Source organism: Eublepharis macularius, chromosome 10 (assembly GCF_028583425.1).
Source record: "Eublepharis macularius isolate TG4126 chromosome 10, MPM_Emac_v1.0, whole genome shotgun sequence".
Taxonomy (NCBI): domain Eukaryota; kingdom Metazoa; phylum Chordata; class Lepidosauria; order Squamata; family Eublepharidae; genus Eublepharis; species Eublepharis macularius.
In genome coordinates, this window is record NC_072799.1 from 54,971,106 (window position 1) to 54,993,726 (window position 22,621).

Sequence of the window (22,621 nt, forward strand, 5' to 3'; positions counted from 1 at the left end):
TTCCAAAATATTTTATTCAAATTTCCCCTTTGGTAATGTGTTTAAACGTCAGGCTCCTTTGTGGTTCTATGTGGCCCTGAGGATATGAATGGGATATAGCAATGACAGCTACACTGAGATATAACAAAACAAAATAAATGTTTATTTTTCAAGAAGCGTATTGGTTTCATAAAAATAGTTCTTAGTTCTTAAAATTACTTCCTATAAACTCATTCACACAGATCTCTTCTAAGGCTTCACACACAGTTAGCCTCCTTCACTAGACTCAATAGTTCTCTCACAAATACTTCAAATATAGGCAGCACACAGCTGGCCTCTCTTTCTCTGACTCTCATTCACAGAAATATTAAACCTGCTCAGGCAGCACACAGCTGGTCTCTCTTTCCCTGACTGAGTGTCCTTTCACAAACATGCTCAGTTCAGGTTCCACACAGGTTATATTTCTGTCATAAATACTTCAGTATACTCAGGCAGCACACAGCTAGCCTGCTTTCTTCTGACTGAAACCTTTCTCCCTGCACTGTCAGTCTAAACTGCATTCATTCCACCCACACTCTCAGTCATCAACCAATCACATCACTCACTCTTCCTTCTCTCACCCCCACTCTTCACCTAGCTCAAACCAAGCATTTAAAGACACATGCACACATTTACTTGGAATCATTACAAAACTGATTAATCGGCACCAGGCTGTCTGCAGTGACGAACCAAAAAACGAACCAAACAAACCAGCCTCTAAAGTTCGTGGTGGTTCATCAGAAATGGGATCTGACAAACCACTGGTCCACGAACCAGCCTGGTTCGTCATGAATTTTGGTTCGTATTTTGGTTCGTGCCCCTCTCTAGTCTAGATCCCAGCCACCAATTACCATTATCCTACCCTACCTTGTCCCTCTAAGCAGCTCAGTTCTGGGCCAGAGGTCTGATAATTTGGGGTATGGTGTACCATGCAAGGCCAGGTGCAGGTGGGAAGAGGGAGACACAGAGCTCCATTAGGACACGATCATAGCTTGGAAGGCCTTGTGTCTCAAGTTCCAGAGCAGTAGGTATAGTAGATTACGGTGTCACTCATATGCTAATGACACCCAACTCTTTTTGTTTTTGTATGCTTCTAAAGAGGCTATAGTTGGTCTGAACCCAGGATTGAAGGCAGTGATAGGCTGAATAAGGATGATCATTGAGCAAGCTAAAGCATAATTCAAACCGGGTTGTTGGTAGACATTCTTCTGATGTGAGATCTGTATGCTTGGATACAACCACGAAGAAAACTCAAGTGTCCTTATGTTTCCTTCTGAGGAGGTTGGCAATTCCTGCTTTTCCCCTTCCTGCTGCTGCCCGTTGAATGCCCACCCTTTGAAATGTTGTTCCTGTGTGTTAGTGGAATTTCAGGAACAGTGTATTGGGGCCTGGAGTGGGAGAATCAGTGGGAATTAAGAAAGCCTAAGTGCCCTTAAGTCTTCAAAATGGGACTGCATACAGGCCAGTGACTGGTAGAAAATATTATCTGACTTGTATTTTTAAATTATATTTCAATAATTGATGTAATGAGAGAGAATGTTCAGTTACAAGAAAAAATTGGCTAACGCAGCCCTTAGAAGAGAAGTATTTCATCTCTGTTCAAAGGACTGTGTCTTTAATAAAGGGGCTTAATTTGATCTGTTGTCTCTTTGACAAGCCAAGTTACTTCTGAAATATAAAATCTATGAACTGATCAAAACATAATCAGTGTCAGTTACCACTGCTGTAATTTTTAGCATGTTTTCTGTCACTTATCATAATAAAAAACAAATTGAAATGTACCTCAGACCATTCATTTAGTTTGTGATGCACTGGACTGTAAAATATCATCTTGAAGATAAAGCAATAGCATGGATTTGTATTCTTAAAAATAAAGACTGTGCCAGAGTTTCATTTAATTTTCTTTGTCAGGAAGAATCTTTTATGTTTTATCTTTTAGGCATTTTACAGCCCAGTTTTACTGATCCTCTGACTAGTTATAGAAAACAAAACCAAAATGATTGCCATTATAAGGTGTAAAATTGACAGAGTTGTTTAACAATAAAAGAAAAATTATAGACGTATAACTTGGTTCCTCTCTTACTTTATTTACTGATTCAGCCAGCAATAGAAACCTCTCAATTTATGATTTTTATGCCATAATCTAGTATATTCTGTTAATTCCTGGCAGAGTAACTAGCATCATTATAGGAACTTTTTTTTCTGTACAGCAGTTAAGCAACATGGTTTTTACTATAAAAAATAATCCTTCCCCACTTCTTCCCAGACAAATCACTATAGGAATAATAGTGCGGTCTATGTATGGAAACTAATTGGCTTAGACTAGAGTAACTCATAGGATTGCACGGTGAATGTTACAAAATAAGCAGCTAAATTGGTTTAGTTTTCTTAGTGCTTTATATCTGTTTTAGCTGATAGTATGTATCATTTTATAAATAAACTCTGGGTGTTGACTGAAAACATCAGTATCTGTACAGTACTTTCTGACTAACATTGCTTCTGTTATATGCTATATATAAATCTACTGAATATTGCCATGGATTTTTTTGCCACCATTCTGCACACTCTCTCTTGCTGATGTGTTGCAAGAATGTTTGCTCAGCTTCTTTCAACGTTGAAGAAGAGGTCTAACTCATTGCCCTGTCTTGGCAGTGTAAATCCCTGCATGTGGCCTGTATGCCAAATGCACATTAATGTGAAAAATATCTGCATGATCTAAATTGTGCTGGGAATGCCTGTGGTATGTATACTAACATATAGGCAACATGCACAATCTGCAGTGTTGTCATGATTGGGATGTGTAGAATGGGGTTGCTGCCAGTGCCAACATATCAAGACCAAAATTGTCATTGGTTCAACATTTGCTTGCCTTCTCAAAGTTTTTGTTTTGTAGGTTTGGTTAATAAAAGCTGTAGTATATAATGAGTGTAATTCTACCCTCTTTTTGTTGTTTTGTTAGATACAAAAACATGTAATGAAGTTGATCTGGAAAATTCCATTGAATGGGAAGTGAAAACAATAACTAGTGCAATGAAACAGTACTTAAGGTAAGCTTACACTTTGTGATCAATGGTTTGTGATCTATCAATGGTTTAAACTTTGGATTGTACAGTCAAGAATGTATGTTTCTTTTAAAGGAAATATAAATATCTTTGATATTATTTGGGGGGGGGGTGGAATATTCATGAAAAACCTTACAGACTTAACCTATGGTTTGACCTCCAGAACTGATTGGATATATAGCTGTGCTGCTATCTAGCTATTATATCTTAGTTCTGCCCTTCCTGCAAGTAGCCCAGGGTCATGTACAGGGCTCTCCCATTTTATCTTTGCAGCCGCCCTGAGAGGTAGGCTAGGCTTAGAGAAAGTCACTGGTCCAAAGTAGTCAGACAGCTTCATGACTCTGTGTGTGTGTGTGTGTGTGTATTTACTTAATTTATACCCCGCCCTTCTCCCCATTGGGGACCCAAAGTGGCTTACATCCTTTTCTTTTCCATTTTATCTTTACAATAACAACCCTGTAAGGTAGGTTAGGCTGAAAGTGTGTGACTGGCCCAGGGTCACCCAGCAAGCTTCCATGGCAGAGTGGGGATTTGAACCCGGATCTCCCAGAACCTAGTCCTTCACTGTAGATGCTACATCACACTGGCTCTCACAGCCAGATAGGGATTTTAACTAGAGGTGGGCACAAACAGGGGAAAAAACCCGAACACGATGTTCATTGTTCATTGCCATCCACGAACAGGGATTCATGAACATCGATGGACATGACATGTTCATGAACATGTTCATAGTTGGAGGTTCATGGGAGCCAGAACGGCCCCCTTGGGACTTAGCTGAACTTGAGCCGGGAGAGGCATGATCCATGGTCTGCTGGAAGCTACTTTGAGGGGTTACAAACTGACCTCAATGTCCAATGCATACCAAGTTTGCAGGGGACATAGTCCTCACTTTCCTTTGAAGACCCCCCAAGTTTCAGAGAGATTGCACCCTGGGAAAGCCATGATCCATGGGCCTCCCCCTTTAATGTCACTTTCTCTTCACAGTGGCAAAAACTGGACTGTCTGCTGGAAGCTACTTTGAGGGGTTACAAACTGACCTTCTCAATGTCCAATACCCACCAAAGTTGCATGGGGGCGTAGTCCTCACTGTCCTCTGAAGACCCCCCAAGTTTCAGAGAGATTGCACCCTGGGAAAGCCATGATCCATGGGTACTTCCCTTTCCTGTCATTTTCTCTTCACAGTGGCAAAAACTGGACTGTCTGCTGGAAGCTACTTTGAGGGGTTACAAGCCAGAAGGAAAGCCAGGAATTCAGACAGAGTTCAGACAGTCCATGCCTATGTTGCCAGGGGAATTGATTGAAAGGCGCCAGACTGTCTGGCTTTACGAACGGCTGACAAATGCCACGAAGAGGGCTTGGAACGAACACATGTTCACCAAGAAACGGGGCCTCATGAACAGCTTGCTCGCAAACAGCGGATTGGGCTGTTCATGACTTTTTTTGTTTGTATTGCTGTTCGTGCCCATCTCTAATTTTAACCTGCATCATCCTAGTTTGATATGATGGCAATTCCTTCAATTCCTATGAAAAACATTCTGTGGTGGCAGTAAAGGCCAGCACAAAAATGCACAGAATACACCTTTTAGTAGAGGAAAGTGTTCAGATTTTGTATTTATGTTTGTACTGGAAATTAAATACTGATTTTATTTTGTTTAATAATTTCATAGAAGCCTTCCAGAGCCTCTAATGACATACGATTTGCATGGAAAATTCATCATTCCTGTCAGTAAGTATTTGACTAACAATCAAATATTACCTTTCTTTTAAGATAATATTGTTGATCACAGATAATAATTTCAAATAAATTGTTCTCTTAAATGAAATAAGCTAGAGCTTGCTACCAGGATGATTGTAACCATTAGATTAGAACTATTTGCAAATGTTGCCTCTGACCTCCTGTGATGAATAGGAGGCTGTCCTGCCCTTGGAAGGTTAAACAGCCACTCAGCTATTCCATCCCTTGAGCCAATGGGAGTGCTGCTCCAGCATCCAGTCACCTGTCAGAATGGGGATGGAATGGTGGAGAGAAATGCAACAGTAGATCATTTCAGGGCTGCCTCAGGGAGACAACAGCCAGATTTGTGTATAGCTGTGCTTGATATTGTCTTAGAGTCCTCTGGAAGAGGATAAAGTTTTGAGAACTGCCTCTGGTGATGAGCAGAGTTTTTACCCTTTGGTCTGACTCTTGGGAAAAGATAGGCTGGGGTAGAATCCTGAGAGAGAGAGAGGATCCAGCTTGGTGGCTAGGCAGTGAAAGCCTGTTAACTGCAAGTGTTAAAGGGAATTCACACCACAACCTGAAGCCGTATCTAGCTTCAGTTTAAGTGCCTCAGTCAGGCTTTTCCTGTGACTGTCTGGAAATCTTTGCTGCTGAACTGTTCTTTAAAAACATCCCATACATAAATAAAGCTTCCTTGTTATTTTTCTATAACTACTGTGATCTCCGATGCAGAGGAGTTAGCCATGTTAGTCTGTGGTAACAAAATCAAAAAGAGTCTAGTAGCACCTTTAAGACTAACCAGTTTTAGTGACGAAGAAAACTTGATTCTCGAAAGCTTATGCTACAATAAAATTGGTTAGTCTTAAAAATGCTACTGGACTCTTTTTGATACTGTGATCTCCATGTTCTTCTTACTCACTATAAAACTTACTTCATGGCAGCAAACTCAAAGCCTGTTATAACATTACCCCGACTGTACCTTATAACTGAGAGGGAAAACTGAGGGGAAAGTTTTATTTTAAAAGACCTTTGCTCCTCAAAATCTTAAAATGCTGTGTGGATCCTCTCACTCTCCATCCCTGTGACATGAGTTGGGGCATCCAAGTCATGACTAGCCATCTCACCTGTCTTTTCTGTGGTGATGTTGAAGTGCTGTCTTTGCGCTGGCTCCAGGGGAGGTCTCCTTAGCAGTACTTGGAGCCAGAACAGGCAAAAGAAGAGATGGGGAGACATTGTGACCCAGTTACCCCCTTCCCCAAAGCCCTCAGGGCAGTTCACCCTCATGTAGCCTCAAACAGAGGGGAAGGGAGTATACACCACTTCCTCTCCATATGACCTGTCCCCATGGCCTATCCTTCATGTCACTCAGCAGACCCATATTCTTCTCCTAAGCTGTGGCTTCCCCCCAGCTCCCTAAATAGGGTTGCATATCTTGTGTAAGTCCTGATTGTGATCTGGACTTCTCTTGGGACTTACAGACCCCCAGGGGATGAAGGAATATAAAACTGGTGATCCATTTGGCTGAGCTGGCCCCTGTGGAGACCTCCCTGCCTATCGAACTTGGCCAGTGGCTTCCAGTTCACATCAGCACAACACCCACCCCTCCTCTCTTGTGTCAGCTAAGAGAGCCACCTGTGCAGCTTCCTGGCTCGGTGGTGATGCTACTGCCCTCTCTATACCCTTCCTGAGGGCCAGTCCACTGGAGGTTGTTGCTGATGTTGTCCCATAGGCTCCACCTGTCCAGGGATAAGTTAATGCTCCGGACACCTTGTTAAAGATATTCCTGTATAATATATACATTGTTCAAAGGTGCAAAAAGATACTGTATATGAATAGGCATTTAGCTGGAAGTTGATAATTTTGAATTAATCCTGGATCATCCTGGCTTAATCTGCTAATTTTGCGGTCCATAGATATGTCTAATTTATTATAAAGCAAGCATTTGCCTATCTTCTCTGGAAATATTTTTCATGCCTTTTGGTTATTTTTTAACATGAAAGTTTAGTTAAATAATATATCTTGGATTCAGCAAACACATTCAAAGATTTGTATCTTTAAAAGTAAACCTTGTTGGGTTCATGGTGGAAGGTGGTAGAAAGTACCACCAAGTCATAGCTGACTTATAGCGACTTCTGGTGGGGTTTTCAAGGCAAGAGACATTCAGAACTGGTTTGCCATTGCTAGCTTCTGCATAGCAATTCTGGTCTTCCTTGGAGGTCTCCCATCCAATTAATAACAAAGGCTGACTCTGCTTAGCTTCTGAGATCTAAGGAAGTCGGGCTTACCCCAGTTATCTTTCTCATGTCACAATGATATAGTGGATTGAATCTGTGTGTGTCAGGATCATAGGTTCTTCCCCACCCTCCCTGCTTCCCCACCCTTCCCCTGGAAACAAAAGTAATGCATGCTTTGGAGGAACAAAGGAAGGTAGAAGCGAAAGGAAATGAGAAGTAGGCAGTTAATGAAGAATTAGCGGGTCTAATAGTAAGGTCTCGTGTCTTAAATTAGTTGCTTTATGGCTCTGTGCAAAAGAAATTTGCATTTTTTAAGGAATAAAATTAATTGGTAATGAAATTTTTCATTCTCTTGTGAGTGGTAACACCAGTAGAGAACTACTGTCCTTTCTGTTTAATATGTGTTGATATTATTCTTTTAGAATATTGTGCTTCTGTGCAATGTTGAATCCAAAGAGGAAAAATTATAGTTATCTAGATGCCTTTAGAAAACCATCTTATACCTGGGGAAATTTTTGAGGTTGGACAAGTGATGCTTGTATGTACCATAAGGCAGCGGTCTTCAACTTTACCAGATATGAGACCTACTGAACTGTGAGCTCACAATGGGACATACAAGATATCAGAGTCAAGTGTCAGGGAGAGAGGAGCAGAGTTATGACCTCACCAGTGTCAAGGCCATGACCATGGATAGCCAATAAAAAACTGAGGACAGGAAACATAAGCCCGACACCAGGAAGTATAGCAAAGATTAGCCACCACCACTTGTTACCTTGGCTCACTGTGCTCCTGCTCCTTTCAGGTTGTATGCTAAGAGAGGTAGGAGGCATGGCACCCTTGCTCACTACACAGCAAGATCTTCCTAAAGGTAGCAGAACAAAGGCTGCCTGTGTAGGTGCTCATGACCCACTTAATGGGTCAGCCACTTTGAGGCATGTCATAAGTAGATTCAAGAGAATGAAATGGATATTCTGTAGCAGTAACACCATTCCTTACTCTGAAGTTCCATCTAGGTAGATGGAAGTGACACACCAATTGAATTACTACATTGATTTAGTTTTTTAAAATAAAGGAGGGGGGAAAGAAATATTGAAAGGATAAATAAAAAATACCATCCCATCCTTCTTTCTGGAAAAAGGATAAAACTAGGAATAAGGTGAGTTGATGGAAATATTTACATGTAATGTTTCCCAAGAGTGTATATTTATATCAAGTGCATGCTTTAATAAAAAGTTAAGAGCTACTATTTTATTTTCTTATATAGAAAGTGGAAATCCTGAGTCCCGTGTTAATGCTATACACTTTTTGGTCCATAAACTTCCAGAGAAGAACAAAGAAATGCTGGATATTTTGGTGAAACACTTAGCAAAGTAAGCAATCATTTGAAACATTTATGACATTCTTTTTTTGAGGGGAGGGGACTTTGTTAGGCAAAATCATTGCAAAAAATTTATATCAAAATATAAAACATAAAAACTGCAGAAGAAATACAACTTCAGTCAGCCAGAGCTGTTGAAAACAACTTTGAGCAGATAAAAATGTTAAAACACTCAATCATACCTATTGTTGATAGCGTTTATTGTATATAGCCAAGGGCTGTCACAATCAATCGCAGAGAACATAAAACATAAATCATAAATAGCATCATTAAATAACCACATCTGAAAGTACTTATCTAGTTAAAACATTTCACCCTTCAGATATGACTTTTGTCCTTATTTCCCTGGCTACCAAGGCAAATTACGACACTCTGTATGAAATGAGCTAGTGAACTAGTCAATATCCAAGAAAAGAAAAATCAGCTTTTTTGTTTTCAAGGAAGAGTTTAAGCCTTTCAAGAGTACTGCAGGAAATTTGGTTCTGGGATCTTTGTAAAGAAGACAGGACACAATATAATGAGGCAGATCGTCCAGAACTGGAACTCTGCAAATAGATAAACATGAAGTTGACAGTTTTGCCAAGTAGCAACCATCAAGCAAAGTTGTTGGCATGATCTGGAACTTCATAGATGTAAAGGCTATTCTGAGATTATGACAGGTGATGCTGGACTGATAGGGTGCTCTGACATGGTCCCTTTTAATCAGTTTAAACCACAGTGGAAATTTGGAACTGGAGATTGTCTATCTATAACAGCATTACACTTGTACTTCCAGTCCATCATAACTATTGAATCAATCAACAGCGTTAAAACAGCAGAAATAAAACAAGAATCAATAATCAGGAAAAAAATCCACCAGCTGAGTGGGGGGGGGGGCACCATGGAATGACAGTAAGTGGAATTCCACTTGAGTATATGCCTTTGTGTGGCTCCCCTGTCACCTGGGAGTGAGCATGCCCCGACAGCCCCTGAGCTGGACTTGTCCCTGCCTTGCATCACTCCGAGATCCCTTAAGGGGATCCCCAGCTATGGGGAAAGAGTTCACGCAGGCAGTGTCTCCCCTCAAATGGATCCATGCTCAATGCCAAAACTGCTGCATCAAAAGTTGTGATGAGATACAAACAGCAACTGATAAAACAACCACTCATGAAGAAATACTTGAACCAAAAGTAGCTCCATCTGCACAGAAGGTGGGCTAGGTGGGATGTCTGCTGCGTGAGACTGCATGTGGAGTCCCAGGAAGCTTCTGCTCTTAAAGCTGGCTGGCAGACCTGAGAGAAGACTGCACTGCTCACATCTACCATCCAGGCACCCCCCCCCCGGGCACAGCTGGTGCACCCCTGTTTGGCTGACAGGGCAGTTTGAAGCTATTGACTCCCACATGGTTATGTGGGGCCTAAGGGAGCAGTCCACATGCCACAGCAGGAGCCTTGCCATGTGCGCAAACCTCGCAGCCCGCAAACCAAGCCCTCAGTGAGTCAAGGGGGATCAGGGCTTATCCAAAAGCATAGGAGACTACATAAGCCTTCATTTGATGCTGAAAGAACCACAGATATAGAAAAATGTTCTTTCAAAATCCGGATTTCATTTTTAGATTTTTATCCCTTCTTTGCACTCAGAGACAAATACTGTTCTGTTTAGGAACCTGCAAAAACAGATATGAAACTTACCTTGTTCTGTTTGTGGGTTTTGGGGAATGAGGTTGAAATACAATCCATTAAGGAAGGCATGTAAATATTTGCTAGCAGCATTCCTGTTTTTAAAGTTTTGAGTGATGGCAGAAAGAGAACCTTTTGCGAACTTGTAGATAGCTGGAGATTTGTTTGTAAATGTTAAATTGGCTTTATGCCTCTGTCAGTTAAAATCTAAACGTGTTACTCCATCACATAATGTAGTTAGTTACATTATGAGGACAGATCATACTTCATTCAAGGCTCGACAAGAAAAATACTCATTACTCAAATTGTTTTACTTAAAAACTTTTTAATTCTGTCCTTCCTCTGAGGAGCTGGTGGCGGCATATATTGATCTTCTTCCCTTCTTTTTATTCTTACAACAATCCTGTAAGGTAGCTAGGTTAGCCAGATAAAAAAGTGACTGACCCATGCTCATCCGGGAAACTTCATAACTGGAGTTTGAACCTGGGTTTCTTTGATCCTAGTCCAATATTTTAACCAGTATATTACACTGGCGTTCAGTGTCTGTGGCTTAGGGAAATGTAATGTTTTCTTGGTCTTTGAATAGACAAGTTTCAGTAATGACTCTTCATAATTTGGTTGTTCTTTTTTCTCCTTTCTCTTCCTGAAAAGTGTTTCAAACCATGCCAAGAAGAATCTAATGACTGTAGCAAATTTAGGAGTAGTGTTTGGACCAACACTAATGAGGCCACAGGAAGAAACTGTGGCTGCCCTCATGGACCTGAAGTTTCAGAATATTGTAGTGGAGATACTAATCGAAAACCATGACAAGGTAAATATGACAGAAGGACTTTGCTTTTATTCCATAGTTCACATAGAGGTTTGCACATTTTAGCAACACAAGTTTGGACCCAGTGACTATCTTCCACTAAACGAGGTGCCTCTTTGTCAGAGCAAGGCTCCTCCGTGGAAGAGACTTGTTAGATCCAAACGCTTGTGATTAAATATATATTTTTTAATTTATTATTCATTTACATCATTTATACCCGGTCCTTCTTTCTGATAGGGACCCAAAGTGGCTTATGTTGTTCTCTTCACAGTAATATAGTTGCATTATTGTTGTTGTTGGTATTTATTTATAGTCCACCTTTCTCACTGAGATCTAAGGCAGATGGCATACTGCAAGTGGATACAATATAATCAATATAGGACATTCACAGAGAAAAATTCAACATGATCAACAGTTAGGACATGCAATAAAAAAGATACAGTAGAGTATGGTAGCCACAAATATGAAAAACTAGCAGAAAGCCAAACACACAGATGAAACTTTTCTGAATTTAAAGTGTAAGTAATTAACATGACATGTTCAGCATTTCCCAATAGGAATGCATTTTGATTCTGTTCCACATTTGTGATACCTTCTTGATGTATAATATGTCAAATAAACAAGCCTTATAAATAATTTGAAAAACTTGAAACGTTCATTCAGTCACATACCATCATATCCCAATGACCCTGCATTTTTTGCAGATAATCTTGGGAAATGTACTAAGAACATGAGGCACTCCAAATTTTCTGATACAAAATCCAATAAGTGATGATAAATTAGGTCCAGATTAACTTTTCTGCTAATGGAAGGGGTGGGGTAATTTCCACCAATTCATTCCTCCTGTTGCAGGCCTCCAGCTTGCTTCTTGTGCTGTTCCTGATGGACCCCTGTCCCCTGGAGCAGCAGTTTGGGGAGATCAGTGGGTTGCAGTAGGAGGGAAAGAGGATGGAACTTCCTTTTCTGCTGACAAAAGTGCCTTGTGCAATTGGATCTTTAGTCTGGGTGTTTTCTCTTAATTCATATTAGCTCTATTTAATATGCAGAGTTTAAACCAAATATGAAAAACAGTATATATGAGAGAGATTGATATGTTTGGCTCTTATTTTAAATGTATTCAACTGCAAGGGTAGTATTTAATGTTTTTCCTGTATATGCATTTTATCTTGTTTTTGTCCAAGGAGCTCAGGACAGCTTACATAAGTCTCATTCCTCTGTTTTTATCTTTACTTGTCTGTGAACTCATGCTAGACTGAGAGAAAGTGACTTGTTCAAGGTCATCTAGGTGCTATCCTAAGCATAGTTACTCTCTTCTGAGTCCATTGAAGTCAGTGACTTAGGTTGACTCTGCTTAGGTAGCTTAGCTTATTCTTTACAGAGGATGCTGCAGGTTTGGATTAAAAAGATATCATGACAAGATTGAAAACTACCATTTTAAAGAATTCTAAAATAGAAAATCTCAAAAATTGCTGCAAATTTTTGCTCCCTACAATGTGCCTGTTTAGCCATTTTGAAATTTTTAAACTCTTATGTGAAATATCCTTTGAAGTGATACAAATAAGCCAAGTCAAAGCTGAAAACTAGGATTGTTGATCTGTGGTTATCAAATTTGTGATTCACCGACTGTGCAACAGTGGATCTCTTATCATTCCTTCATTTATAAACTTTAGCTTGGATCATAATTGAGCAATCAGAGCTTGGCAATAGGAATGGAACTTCCCACTTCTCTTTGCCTACTGTAGCCAATCTCCCTCCATAGCAAAACAGCTCCAGGGGTCAGTGGATCTCCAAGAACTGCCCTGGGCATGAGTCTACAGTGGGAGGTGGGGGCTGCAATGGGAGGGGGGAATTGACAAAAATGTCTTCCTCTCCTCCACTGGCAGAATTGTCCTCTGAGTAGCCAAAACCTGGGTTTGAGACAAGCCTTTATTTCTATTTTTTTCTTTCAAGTGTGGGGTGGCAGCGTTAGTGGAACACGATGCTTGCAAGCATCCCTGTTGGTCCCTAGGCATCTATATTGCTATACCACCTCTATGTATTTATTAAAATATTTATATCCTGCTTTTCCTTGTGGCATTACAACTTAAAATCAACAGACCAAAACCTCCAAATAACCCCTTCCAGAGAATTTTGCAGTTAGATTGCATTAAAAGCTCTGGCAAATAAAATGGCCTTGCAGTGCCTCTTAAAAATGTCTGAAGACAGCAGCCCTTTCAATTCTTGGGGAGCCCATTCCACAGAGTGGGAACTATAGTGTAGAAGATGCGGGCTCTTGTTGCTAGGCAGGTTCCCTAAAAATGGAGGAGACAGGCCAGCATCACCCGTCTTGCCCAGATTCAGAATTACCATATTCTGTCTTGGCCACCAAACAACAATCTCAGAGCATGAGTTTAGAGTCAGGGCAGCTGCATCTAGAGTTTTGAATAATGAAATATAAAGCTGGCTAACACCTGCATATTGATGACCCCCATCCCCAAAGTTCTGGATGATTCAGCAGCCCCATATGAATGTTGAAGAGAACAGATGACAGAATAGAACCTTGTGGCACTCCATGGGACAAATCCCACCCTGTTGATTTCTGTTTCTCCAGTGGAAACTCTGGTCAGATAGCTCATACAAATGGCATCAGGTCCATTTGTTTAACTGGTTTAGCTCCTTCATTAGTTTAGAAGATAAAAGTTGCTTCTCATGTTTGAAGTAGCATTCTCAATTTTCTCTCGGTTCCCGAAATTAACAATGCAAAGGAAAGAGAATTAAAAACGTACAGATTGGCTTCTGCAGTACTGTCTTTATGCCTCCTTGGGGTTCTGAGAAGGATAGCTTATATTTTATTTTAATATCTTTAATTGCTTTTATATTTCTACCATCACTTCTGTACTTGCCAGCAAGTATCGGCTTATTTGCCTGACTTTCTTTTCCCACAGGCAGTTTTGCTGCTTTCCCAGACTGGCGAAAAGCTTGCTTTCAGTAAAGTGGAGACTCTCCTAGATTCATTATAGCCAAACTGGCAGACAGATGTCTATAGAAGTATCATATGAACTCAGACTAAAAATGTTTTGGTTTTAAAAATTAATTTTATTTTTCTGGATGATAACAGAGAGGTGGCAGTAGAGGCAAACTGTTCACTGGTCATGCTTCGACTATCATACAAAAGGAGCTCTGCTTGTTGCTCATTTCCTAGACAAGTTCTTTTACTGTTGAGAGCTGTTAAAATACTAATTCTTGCTAAGTGTTAAAAATGTTTCATATATATTACGCAACTAAACTGTAATGATTAAAGCCGTGTAAGGTAGGCATTATTATCAGCTCTGTATAACAAATAGAGAAGCTGAGGCAGAGAGAGTTCTCCTCCAGAAAATCAATGGCTGGGCTGAGATTCAGTAAGCTTGTAAACTACAGTGCTCTTTACTGTGCTCCAGAAGCGTTCAAGAGTGATAAGAACTATTTACCATAGGCCTGTCTGAGTGGGGATTGATTTTGACTGAGATCACAATACTTTATTGCACTGCTTTTTTATCTTACTAAGATTTGTTAGATCCAAAAGTGTCTTGCTTCTTGTGTTAGGAAGCATTTGTGTACCTTCATTAGATTCTGTTTCCATATATGAAAACATTTTTTGCCTATTCAGATATTTCCAGGTTATGTTAGTGAGGTGCATAACTTTTAGAAACTCTGGTGCAAATTAAAGTTAGTGATAAATGAAGATATGGAGGTTCTGGGTTGTATCCTGCCGCTCTGCTCAGATAATGGTGACACATTCCTTTGGTACGAGGAGGTGCCCTATGACATAGAGGCTCTTTCACTTTCAGAAAAGCCTTTCTTGTTGGAGGAAGGCTACTTGTGCCAAAGCAATGCACTGCCGTTAGCGGAGTGGACTGATCGGATATGGATCATTAGGTACTACTTTCAAACATGACATTAAATGTGACAAAAAGATGAAAGAAAAGTGAATAAATGGAACACAAACTACACAATCCAAAATGATTAGCAGCAACAGAGAGGTAAATGCAGCAAACCCAAGGATCATAGAGACAATGAAAGTTTCACTAATGGTCTAAAAATAACAATAGATTAGGACCAATAAATCTCCCTTGGAAGGAAGTTCCATGATACTTGAGCCATTGATGAAATTATTCTAGTCTTTGTTGTGGGTAGCTTCGCTTCTAACAGTGGGGGGCATATGCAATAGTAATTCTCCCAATGATCTTAACTGAGGAAGGAGGCTACATATGAGAGAAAGGGTTTCTTAATATATCCTGAACCTAAGCTATTTAAGAGTTTATAGCTCAAAATCTGCATCTTGGATTTACCCAGAAAACATGCTTGTATCCAGTATGATTTAGGAAGAATCAAGAGTTTCATTTATTCTGTATCTTGTTCCAAAAAGCTTGGCTACCATACCTATTAAGTTTCCGATGTTCTTCAAGGTAACCTAACTTACAGACACAGCAGAATAACTGAGAAATTACCAGAGCACACCATATTCAGTTTGACTAGATCCTTGGTATTCACAAAGAAATCTTAAAATAATCCAGGAGTACTTTGAAGCAGAGAGTCTGTGTGCTCGTTCGTTCGATCAGTTGTTTGTGTTCTCTCTCTCTCTCTCTCTCTCTCTCTCTCTCTCTCTCTCTCTCTCTCTCTCTCTCTGAGAGAGAGGCCTCTTCCGCATGGTGAACTTTACGTTGGGCTTTCTGAATATTCGGCCCATGAGGCTCGGATCCACTTTATTAATCAGTTCAGGACCAGTACTGCTTTGATTCTTTTAATTCTACACTTTGAGGGAGTTGAACCGATGGTATCTGTTTTTTATTTCTGCACTAGAAAAATGCTCTGTTTCTGCTGTTGGCTTTGAGGACACATCAGTTTCCTTAGCTGATGGGCCGAGATCACATCAGTTTTTACTTAGCTGATCTGCTGAGTATTGGTCAGTTTCCTCAGTTGATCAGCTGAGGACAGGTCAGGTCAGACCAGGTCAGGAAACTTACAAGGTTTTTTTTGTTTTTGTTATTTTAATAGCACCAAGGTTGCAACCTTGCTGTTTAAATTTTTAAAAACACCAAAAAAGAATGGACTAAAAAGTACTGGAAGTACAAGTGAAAACTTTAAAATATCAAGTGGGATTCAGGGTTCTCTGCAGAGTTTCTGCGTTAGCCATATTGCAGTGTTCCCCACCCTCCAGCACTTGCAGTGTTGCAACTAACTTTGCAACGTTGATATTTAATTTTTTTTAAAAAAAATCAGGAAAAAAACCAGGATTGGTTGCTGTTCAACCAATCAGGATGCAGAGGAATAAAGGGAAGGGTGAAAGCAGGCCCAGGGTCAAGACTCGCACTGAAGAAAACATTTGCATGTCAAAAAAGACCAGTTTAACTTTGCTGGAAAAATAAAATGGTGTATATAAGCAGGGAGAAAAGCTACAGAAAAGCCAGGGAAAGATCAATTCTGTGGCAGATGCAGTCTTTCTCCATGTGGAATGCAAAAAAGTCTGGGAAGCAGTTTGGAGACTGAATCAGTGTATTTTGACTGCATGTGCAGAACTGTGGAGAGAAATTGATGCAGTATGGGGCCAGAACCAATGGAAAAGCCCCATGTGGAGAAGACCAGAGGGAGTGTCTGTTCTGTATACAAAACTCAGCAAGACCTTGATGATTATCATGTATGTCTTGCCAGGATTAAATTTCAGTTTATTCATTTGCAGTATGTAATCCACCTTGGATCATACTCCCCCAATCTCTCTTTCAGTATAGAATATCCACCAGGACAACTAAATGCGTTTCCATTCCCAACTTCAGCCAGAAGCCAGATTGAAAATAATCTATTTCATTTTAAAGCACTGACAGTTAATTGACTGCTCGGTGACTGAGAATAGTCCACTGGATTATATTTCTGGATTATATTTCTACCAGACAGAGGTTTGAGATAGGGCTTTTTATTAGGAATTTTAAAACTTCTTCCTTGGAGTTTTCTTGCAATTATGGATTAAATTTTTGATTAACTTTTCTCAATAAATTTTTACTAGTGAGTACAGGCTAGGTTAAGGAATCATATGTAAGGATGATTGTGCTTAAGCATTTTGTTTCATCTCAGTGACCTGAAATCTATCCAATAAAACTGCTCAAGAGGAGGCTCTAACTCTCATGCCACAGTCTGTATCCTTAAAACAGAGTCTAAGTTGGAGTGATCTTTGCAGATAAAAATGGTCACTACTCTGCAAAATTGTCACGACAAGCTTTCCAGAGTTTTACAGCTTCCAGTATATGAGAACTAAGTTTGAAGTAGTCCGTCTCATTTCTGAGATAAACTCTGCTGGATAAGACTATGTGGATACAATGGTAGGGAGAAAGAAAAACGTTTGCCACTATTATCACCTTGAAATAGGCCATCAAATGAGTATTTAGATAAATACTTTGCAAGCTCCTTTCTTTAATTGTGCTGTGTTATTCTGCTGCTTTATTACTAATAGCAAGTAAGTAAGGCAATATGGAGATGGCATCTAAGATTGATTCTATCAGCTGCTGGACATTTCCCTATTCCAAGAGTTCACTAGACTGAGTAGCCTGAAGTTAGCTAAATAGTCCTCTTGCCTATCTGGGAACCATCCACATCACGCAGCCATCAGGGAAGGCCAAGATAACTGGCCCTCTATTGCTTCAGTCTTTAGAAGGAACCAGCCTTGAACAGGTAGTGATGCGTCTGTGATGAAATAAACAATGGCTCCTCTGTTTGTGCGTCTTTCTCTTCTTGTGTTCCACAAACTGGATCCAGTATGAGATTTGACACACGTGAAGACATGAAATCCTGAGCAACACTTCTTGGGGTCACAGCACAATAAGTCTGGATATTGGTCTGTGCAGGGGAGAGCATCAGAAATGGGGATGCTTGAATCGCTTTTCTGTCCTGTTTTGTCTAGCACTACGTATGTGTACTCAAATTTGGATTGAGTACATCTGACAAGAGAGATGGGTTTTTGTTAACAATTCACATCATTTGCACCTCCCTAAACATCGTCCCTGTTTGGCCTCTTTATGCAGCTGCCAGCAGAGACTTGTAAGATCTCTCTGCATCATACAGTTAAGTCTCTCATAATGCATGCCTGGTCAGCTCCCTTATGCCTGGTCATGCCATGAATGATACGTTATAATACCAGGTGAGTTCAAAATAAAAAAGGAGTGGAAGAAGGATATGGGGAAGGCTGACTAAGCTATCCAGGAGCAAACAGCTGGATGCAGAGCCAGAAGAAGGGGAAGCTTGAAGACATCTGACTCTTCTTTCCCTAACATGGGTCCCCAACCTTTTTGACCCTGTGGGGGTGCCTTTGGAATTGTGACAGAGGGTGGTGAGCGCAACCACAAAATGGCTGTTGGTGAAGGCAGAGCCATAAAAATCTCATGTGTACACACATGCAGAGGAAGCTCAAATGCAGGGAAGAAGAGAGGTTATTTTAAAATGTACACTGGGAAAGAGAGGCAGAATAAAACCAATACTGTGGTGGCAGCTGCCGCTGAAACAACGTTTGTTAAAATCTGCAGATCACTAGTGGCCTGCAGGGCAGAAGCCCCAGTTGGACCCATCCACTTTCTCAAAGCACTTTGGTTCCAGGAAATGTTTCAATGGGTGCCATGGTACCCAGGGACACTATGTTGATGACCCCTTCCCTAACACATCTTGCCATTTAAATTCCACCGCTTGTGTGCCCTGTGTACAATCAATTGTACGCATTCCTTCTTCCCCAGCATTGTGAGATCTACTAACTTCTGTGACACATGGTTAGCTTAAAAAAAAATCAAAAATACTTGTCTCAGATGCAGGTGAGCCATTCAGTAGCTTGCTGGAAAACTTCAACAGGGTGGAAAAACTGTTCCTGTACACACACAAAGGTATGGCCAATCAGTATTTCACTTGAAATTTGGAGATACTATAAAAAGTATCTTCTAGAGAAGTAGAAAAGAATATATTTTTTAAAAAGGTTCTTGTGCTTTTCTCAGGAGTCCTCAAAGAGCTAGTAAAAGGATCCTATTCTATTTCATGGTGTAGAACATACTTGGCCAGCCTTTCTCATGTAAAAATGTAGAAGGAGGTGGTGCTTCAAGATTTTCTTCATTTTATCCTTGATACAACACCTTGTCGTGTTAAAACCATTGATCTTTAGTCCTGTGTTCAGAGAGTGACGTAGGCAATTATTCCACTTTTATGAAATATTCTGGTCATCTGCTGGCAAGCAGTATAGTAGTGCTTAGATTCTAAGATGGTTGCACACTGACCTTCATGTATAAGCACAGCCTTCATTGAACTCAGATGAAAGTTGTCAAATGTATAGCTTTGAGAAGCCTGAACACATGCACCATACAAATCAGCATAGCTTTGAGAGAAATTTTTAGTTTCAAAACAAGCTGCCAAAACCTTACAGTACAAATGGTAAATTCTAACATCTACACACAATATGCTTTTTGAATTTTCATATACTGTATGTTATTTTGGAATACTTCCCCTCAATTCAGATATAAAATTTCCAAATGAAATAGACAGCTGTTCTCCTGCTGTTTAAAGCACAGTGCAGCATAGACTTAAAGTAGACAAACAGAAGCATGAATAAGAAATTGAATTCAGATTATTGCTACTCTCTTTACTGCTGGCTGCCAAGACTTGTTAAGGTAACATTTTTTGCATATGTTTAGTCTATGAAGATGGCACATGAGGCCTCTGAAGAGAATTCTGTTAAATCTATTTAGTAATTTTTTTAAAAAGTAGGAATCAAGATGTAGTCTATAATACATTCTTCTAGAAAAATCCAGTTGTGGAAATGATGTATCAGAAAAGTCAGCTCAGCTTCTTACAGAGGCACAGCAAAATGGCTGTATATTGTAAATTTTCCATTACAAAGGAGAAACTGAAGTAGGGTCTTGTTCTCTCTGGAACAACTTAGAACTGCTCTCTGGAACTACTTTACTGATGCTTAGAAATCTAGCACAACTCTGTCCATGCTACAGTTTGTCTTGGCTATGCCATAAAATTCTGTACCTTTTGATTCTCTGGAATATTTCTCAGCATCCATCTGCCTGTTCCCTTCCAACAAGCAATTTTTTCAATTAAAGGGCCATTCAAAAGAGTACCATCGTTACCACATTATTTTGGGTTCTCCCCTCACTATTTCATTGTCCTGAAGAGGGGGGAAGAGCTCTATCCCATCCTAGATTTAAGGGGGGGGGAAACATATCCTGTAAGAAATAGCTATTTCCTTTCTTCACACAAACATCTGGTTTTCTTTCAAGGGCCTCAGCAATGTAACTTTGGTACCTGGTGTGGTATCTTTGAGCCTTGGATGAATCATTCACCATGATACACAAATAGTAGATTGGACTTTTGGATAATGTGGTGATGTTTGGTATGTGTGATTTAATGCAAGAAAATGTTTCATGAGATCGTCTGCAAGTAAATTGACTTGATTTCCCTATGTCGTGGAGACGCTTCGTTTTGATCCATAAACTAGTTCAGTACATTGTATTAGTATTTTGTGGGTTTTGTGCATCACCTTGTGTTTGTGTAGTACATAATCTTGGAGACTTCTAGAACAAAAAGGCATGAAAATCCCCTCCCCTGCCATGGCAAGATCATGCTTATGCTTGAAAGGAAGGACTTGCACCTCTCCTGCTTAGTTTCTTCTAATTTGAGGACGCTGCTACAAGCAGATTATCTGCAGCGTCCTCCACTGCAGGAGGTTGGGTCATGTGAATACACAGATAAGTACTTGAAGAACAAGTGTCTGTTATGCATTAAGAACTTGACCCTTTCCTCTCCCTGAGTTCATTTGGCTGCAGTATTGTCTTCCATCCCCTTGTTGAGGGGAGTGAGGTTTTTTTTAATCCATTGGTGAAATATTTCTTTAAAACTCGTAGGCAACATTTGGGTCCAGTAGCATCTTAAAGGCCAACTAGATTTCCAAGATATGAGTTCTCGAGATTCAGAGGTCTGACGAAGGGAGCTCTGACTCTCGAAAGCTCATACTCTGGAAATCTAGATGGTCATTAAAGTGCTAGTGGACTTGAACCTTACACTTTTTCTACGGACCAGCGTGGCTACCCTCCTGAAACTATCTTTAAAAGTCTTAAGTATGTATAGCCTTCATTAAGGTCAATTTCGGTAAACAAAAAAAAGCCCTTGTGCAAACCAACCCCAGAAATCTATGCATTTTGTTATTGGGGTATTTTTAACCCCAAGACCATTTACCATTTTGGGGTTAAAAATACCCCACCTGTTAAGAATACACTGATCCAGGGAACCATTTTAAGTGCGCCAAAGAGCTACAACCTTCATGACAACCTGAGGACAGTTCATGGTAACTTAGAGAATATTTACCTCACCACAGAGATATACATTCTTGGGGTAGAAAAATTGGCCAAGATCCAAAACTATAAGAAATTATTAATTTTAGACATCGTTAATGTTTTAGATATTTCCCTTTGATTCAAAAAAGTGTTAGTTTTATAGTATCTTAGGTTCAAAAGATTTTTGTTCCTTATTTAAAAATTACTGCTTTGTAAAGAAACTATACTAGAATGAGTCATTCAGTATACAAAAGGGGTGGGGTGAATGTGTCCAAAAGAAACATTCTTCCTCATGTCATAGTTTGTTTTCAAGGTCTGGATATTTTAGTACTGTGAAAAACAGCGACTTCTGCCACCACAAACAAAAATGTCTTTGTAGGAATTGTTTAACTATGCTTTAGGAATTGGGCTTGGGGTAGAAATATACCCCCAATGCAATGTGTATTTTTACAGGGTTGCTTAAAGGTTGTATAAAAGCCCTGGCTATATCCTCTGTTTTCTGTTCTTTGAGTGTATATTGTTGCAAAATGGTCTATCTGCTGTAATCACTATGCTCATTGTAAAAGCCAGGTCTGATGTGGCATTAGTAGGTTATCTTCCTGAGGAGTCTAGCACCCTCTTCCAGCTTTGTCATCTTGCTAAGTCCCTTATGCAGGACTCGACAGCAACTACAAAGATGGAAGATTGTTTGCCTGTAACTAATATTCTGTACAGTTGCATAGACTACAGCCACACAAAGCCACTGAGTTTTCCTTCTGCAAGTCTAATGGGAATTTTTCATGGTAGGGATGAAGGAACTGAAAAGGAAGACTTAATAAAATGCGTGAACAGTGTAGTCTCTGTTCTCTGAGCAGGATCCTTAGTAAGGCACTAGAAGAATGTTCCAAGGATTTCTCCAAACAGGTGCAAAATGATTACATTCGATTACTTGGAAGAATATAAGTTACAGATAAGATACCTCATTTTTTGTAGTTCTGACAAGATTCTAGTTAAACTGGATGATAATAACATGATCCAGCCACAATTCGTTCTCATTCAACTGATTTCAGTGTAAGAGAGAAGGGGACCATGCATTTTGATCTTGACATCCATAGGACTTAAGTAGATCACAACAACCATTTCTTTTGTTTTTAAGTCCTTGGATTGATGGATGAAGCCGATGTACAATTATGAAGATAAGGGTAGGGGTACAAAAAGTATTTAGTCTTGTTCTATGACCGTGAGTGGACTAATGCAGCTGCTTACTTTGAACTTCCTAGAGGAATGCAACTTGTTTTCAGTTTTAATGTCTGGTCTTCTGTAAAAGACAGTCAAGACAGCTATGCAAAGTGGATCCTTCTGTTATCAGTTAACAAAGATAAAGCAAGCACATTAGGTAAATTGTCCAAATCATAGCTCATTTGTTGCAGTCTTGATGTTCT

General features: G+C 39.9%; 1 protein-coding gene across 2 annotated transcripts in view; it reads left to right on the top strand.

Annotated features, from left to right (window-relative positions):
- Positions 1-22,621, top strand: part of ARHGAP10 (Rho GTPase activating protein 10) — a 204,992-nt gene that overhangs the window by 83,237 nt on the left and 99,134 nt on the right. For both annotated transcript variants that reach the window (XR_008597748.1, XM_054990139.1), the window contains exons 15-18: positions 2,978-3,065; positions 4,748-4,806; positions 8,299-8,404; positions 10,722-10,881. Coding sequence is in view for 1 of the 2 variants with exons in the window: in XM_054990139.1 (XP_054846114.1) it covers positions 2,978-3,065; positions 4,748-4,806; positions 8,299-8,404; positions 10,722-10,881 (413 nt within the window). In the remaining variant the exon portion in view is untranslated. The remainder of the gene's footprint in view (positions 1-2,977; positions 3,066-4,747; positions 4,807-8,298; positions 8,405-10,721; positions 10,882-22,621) is intronic.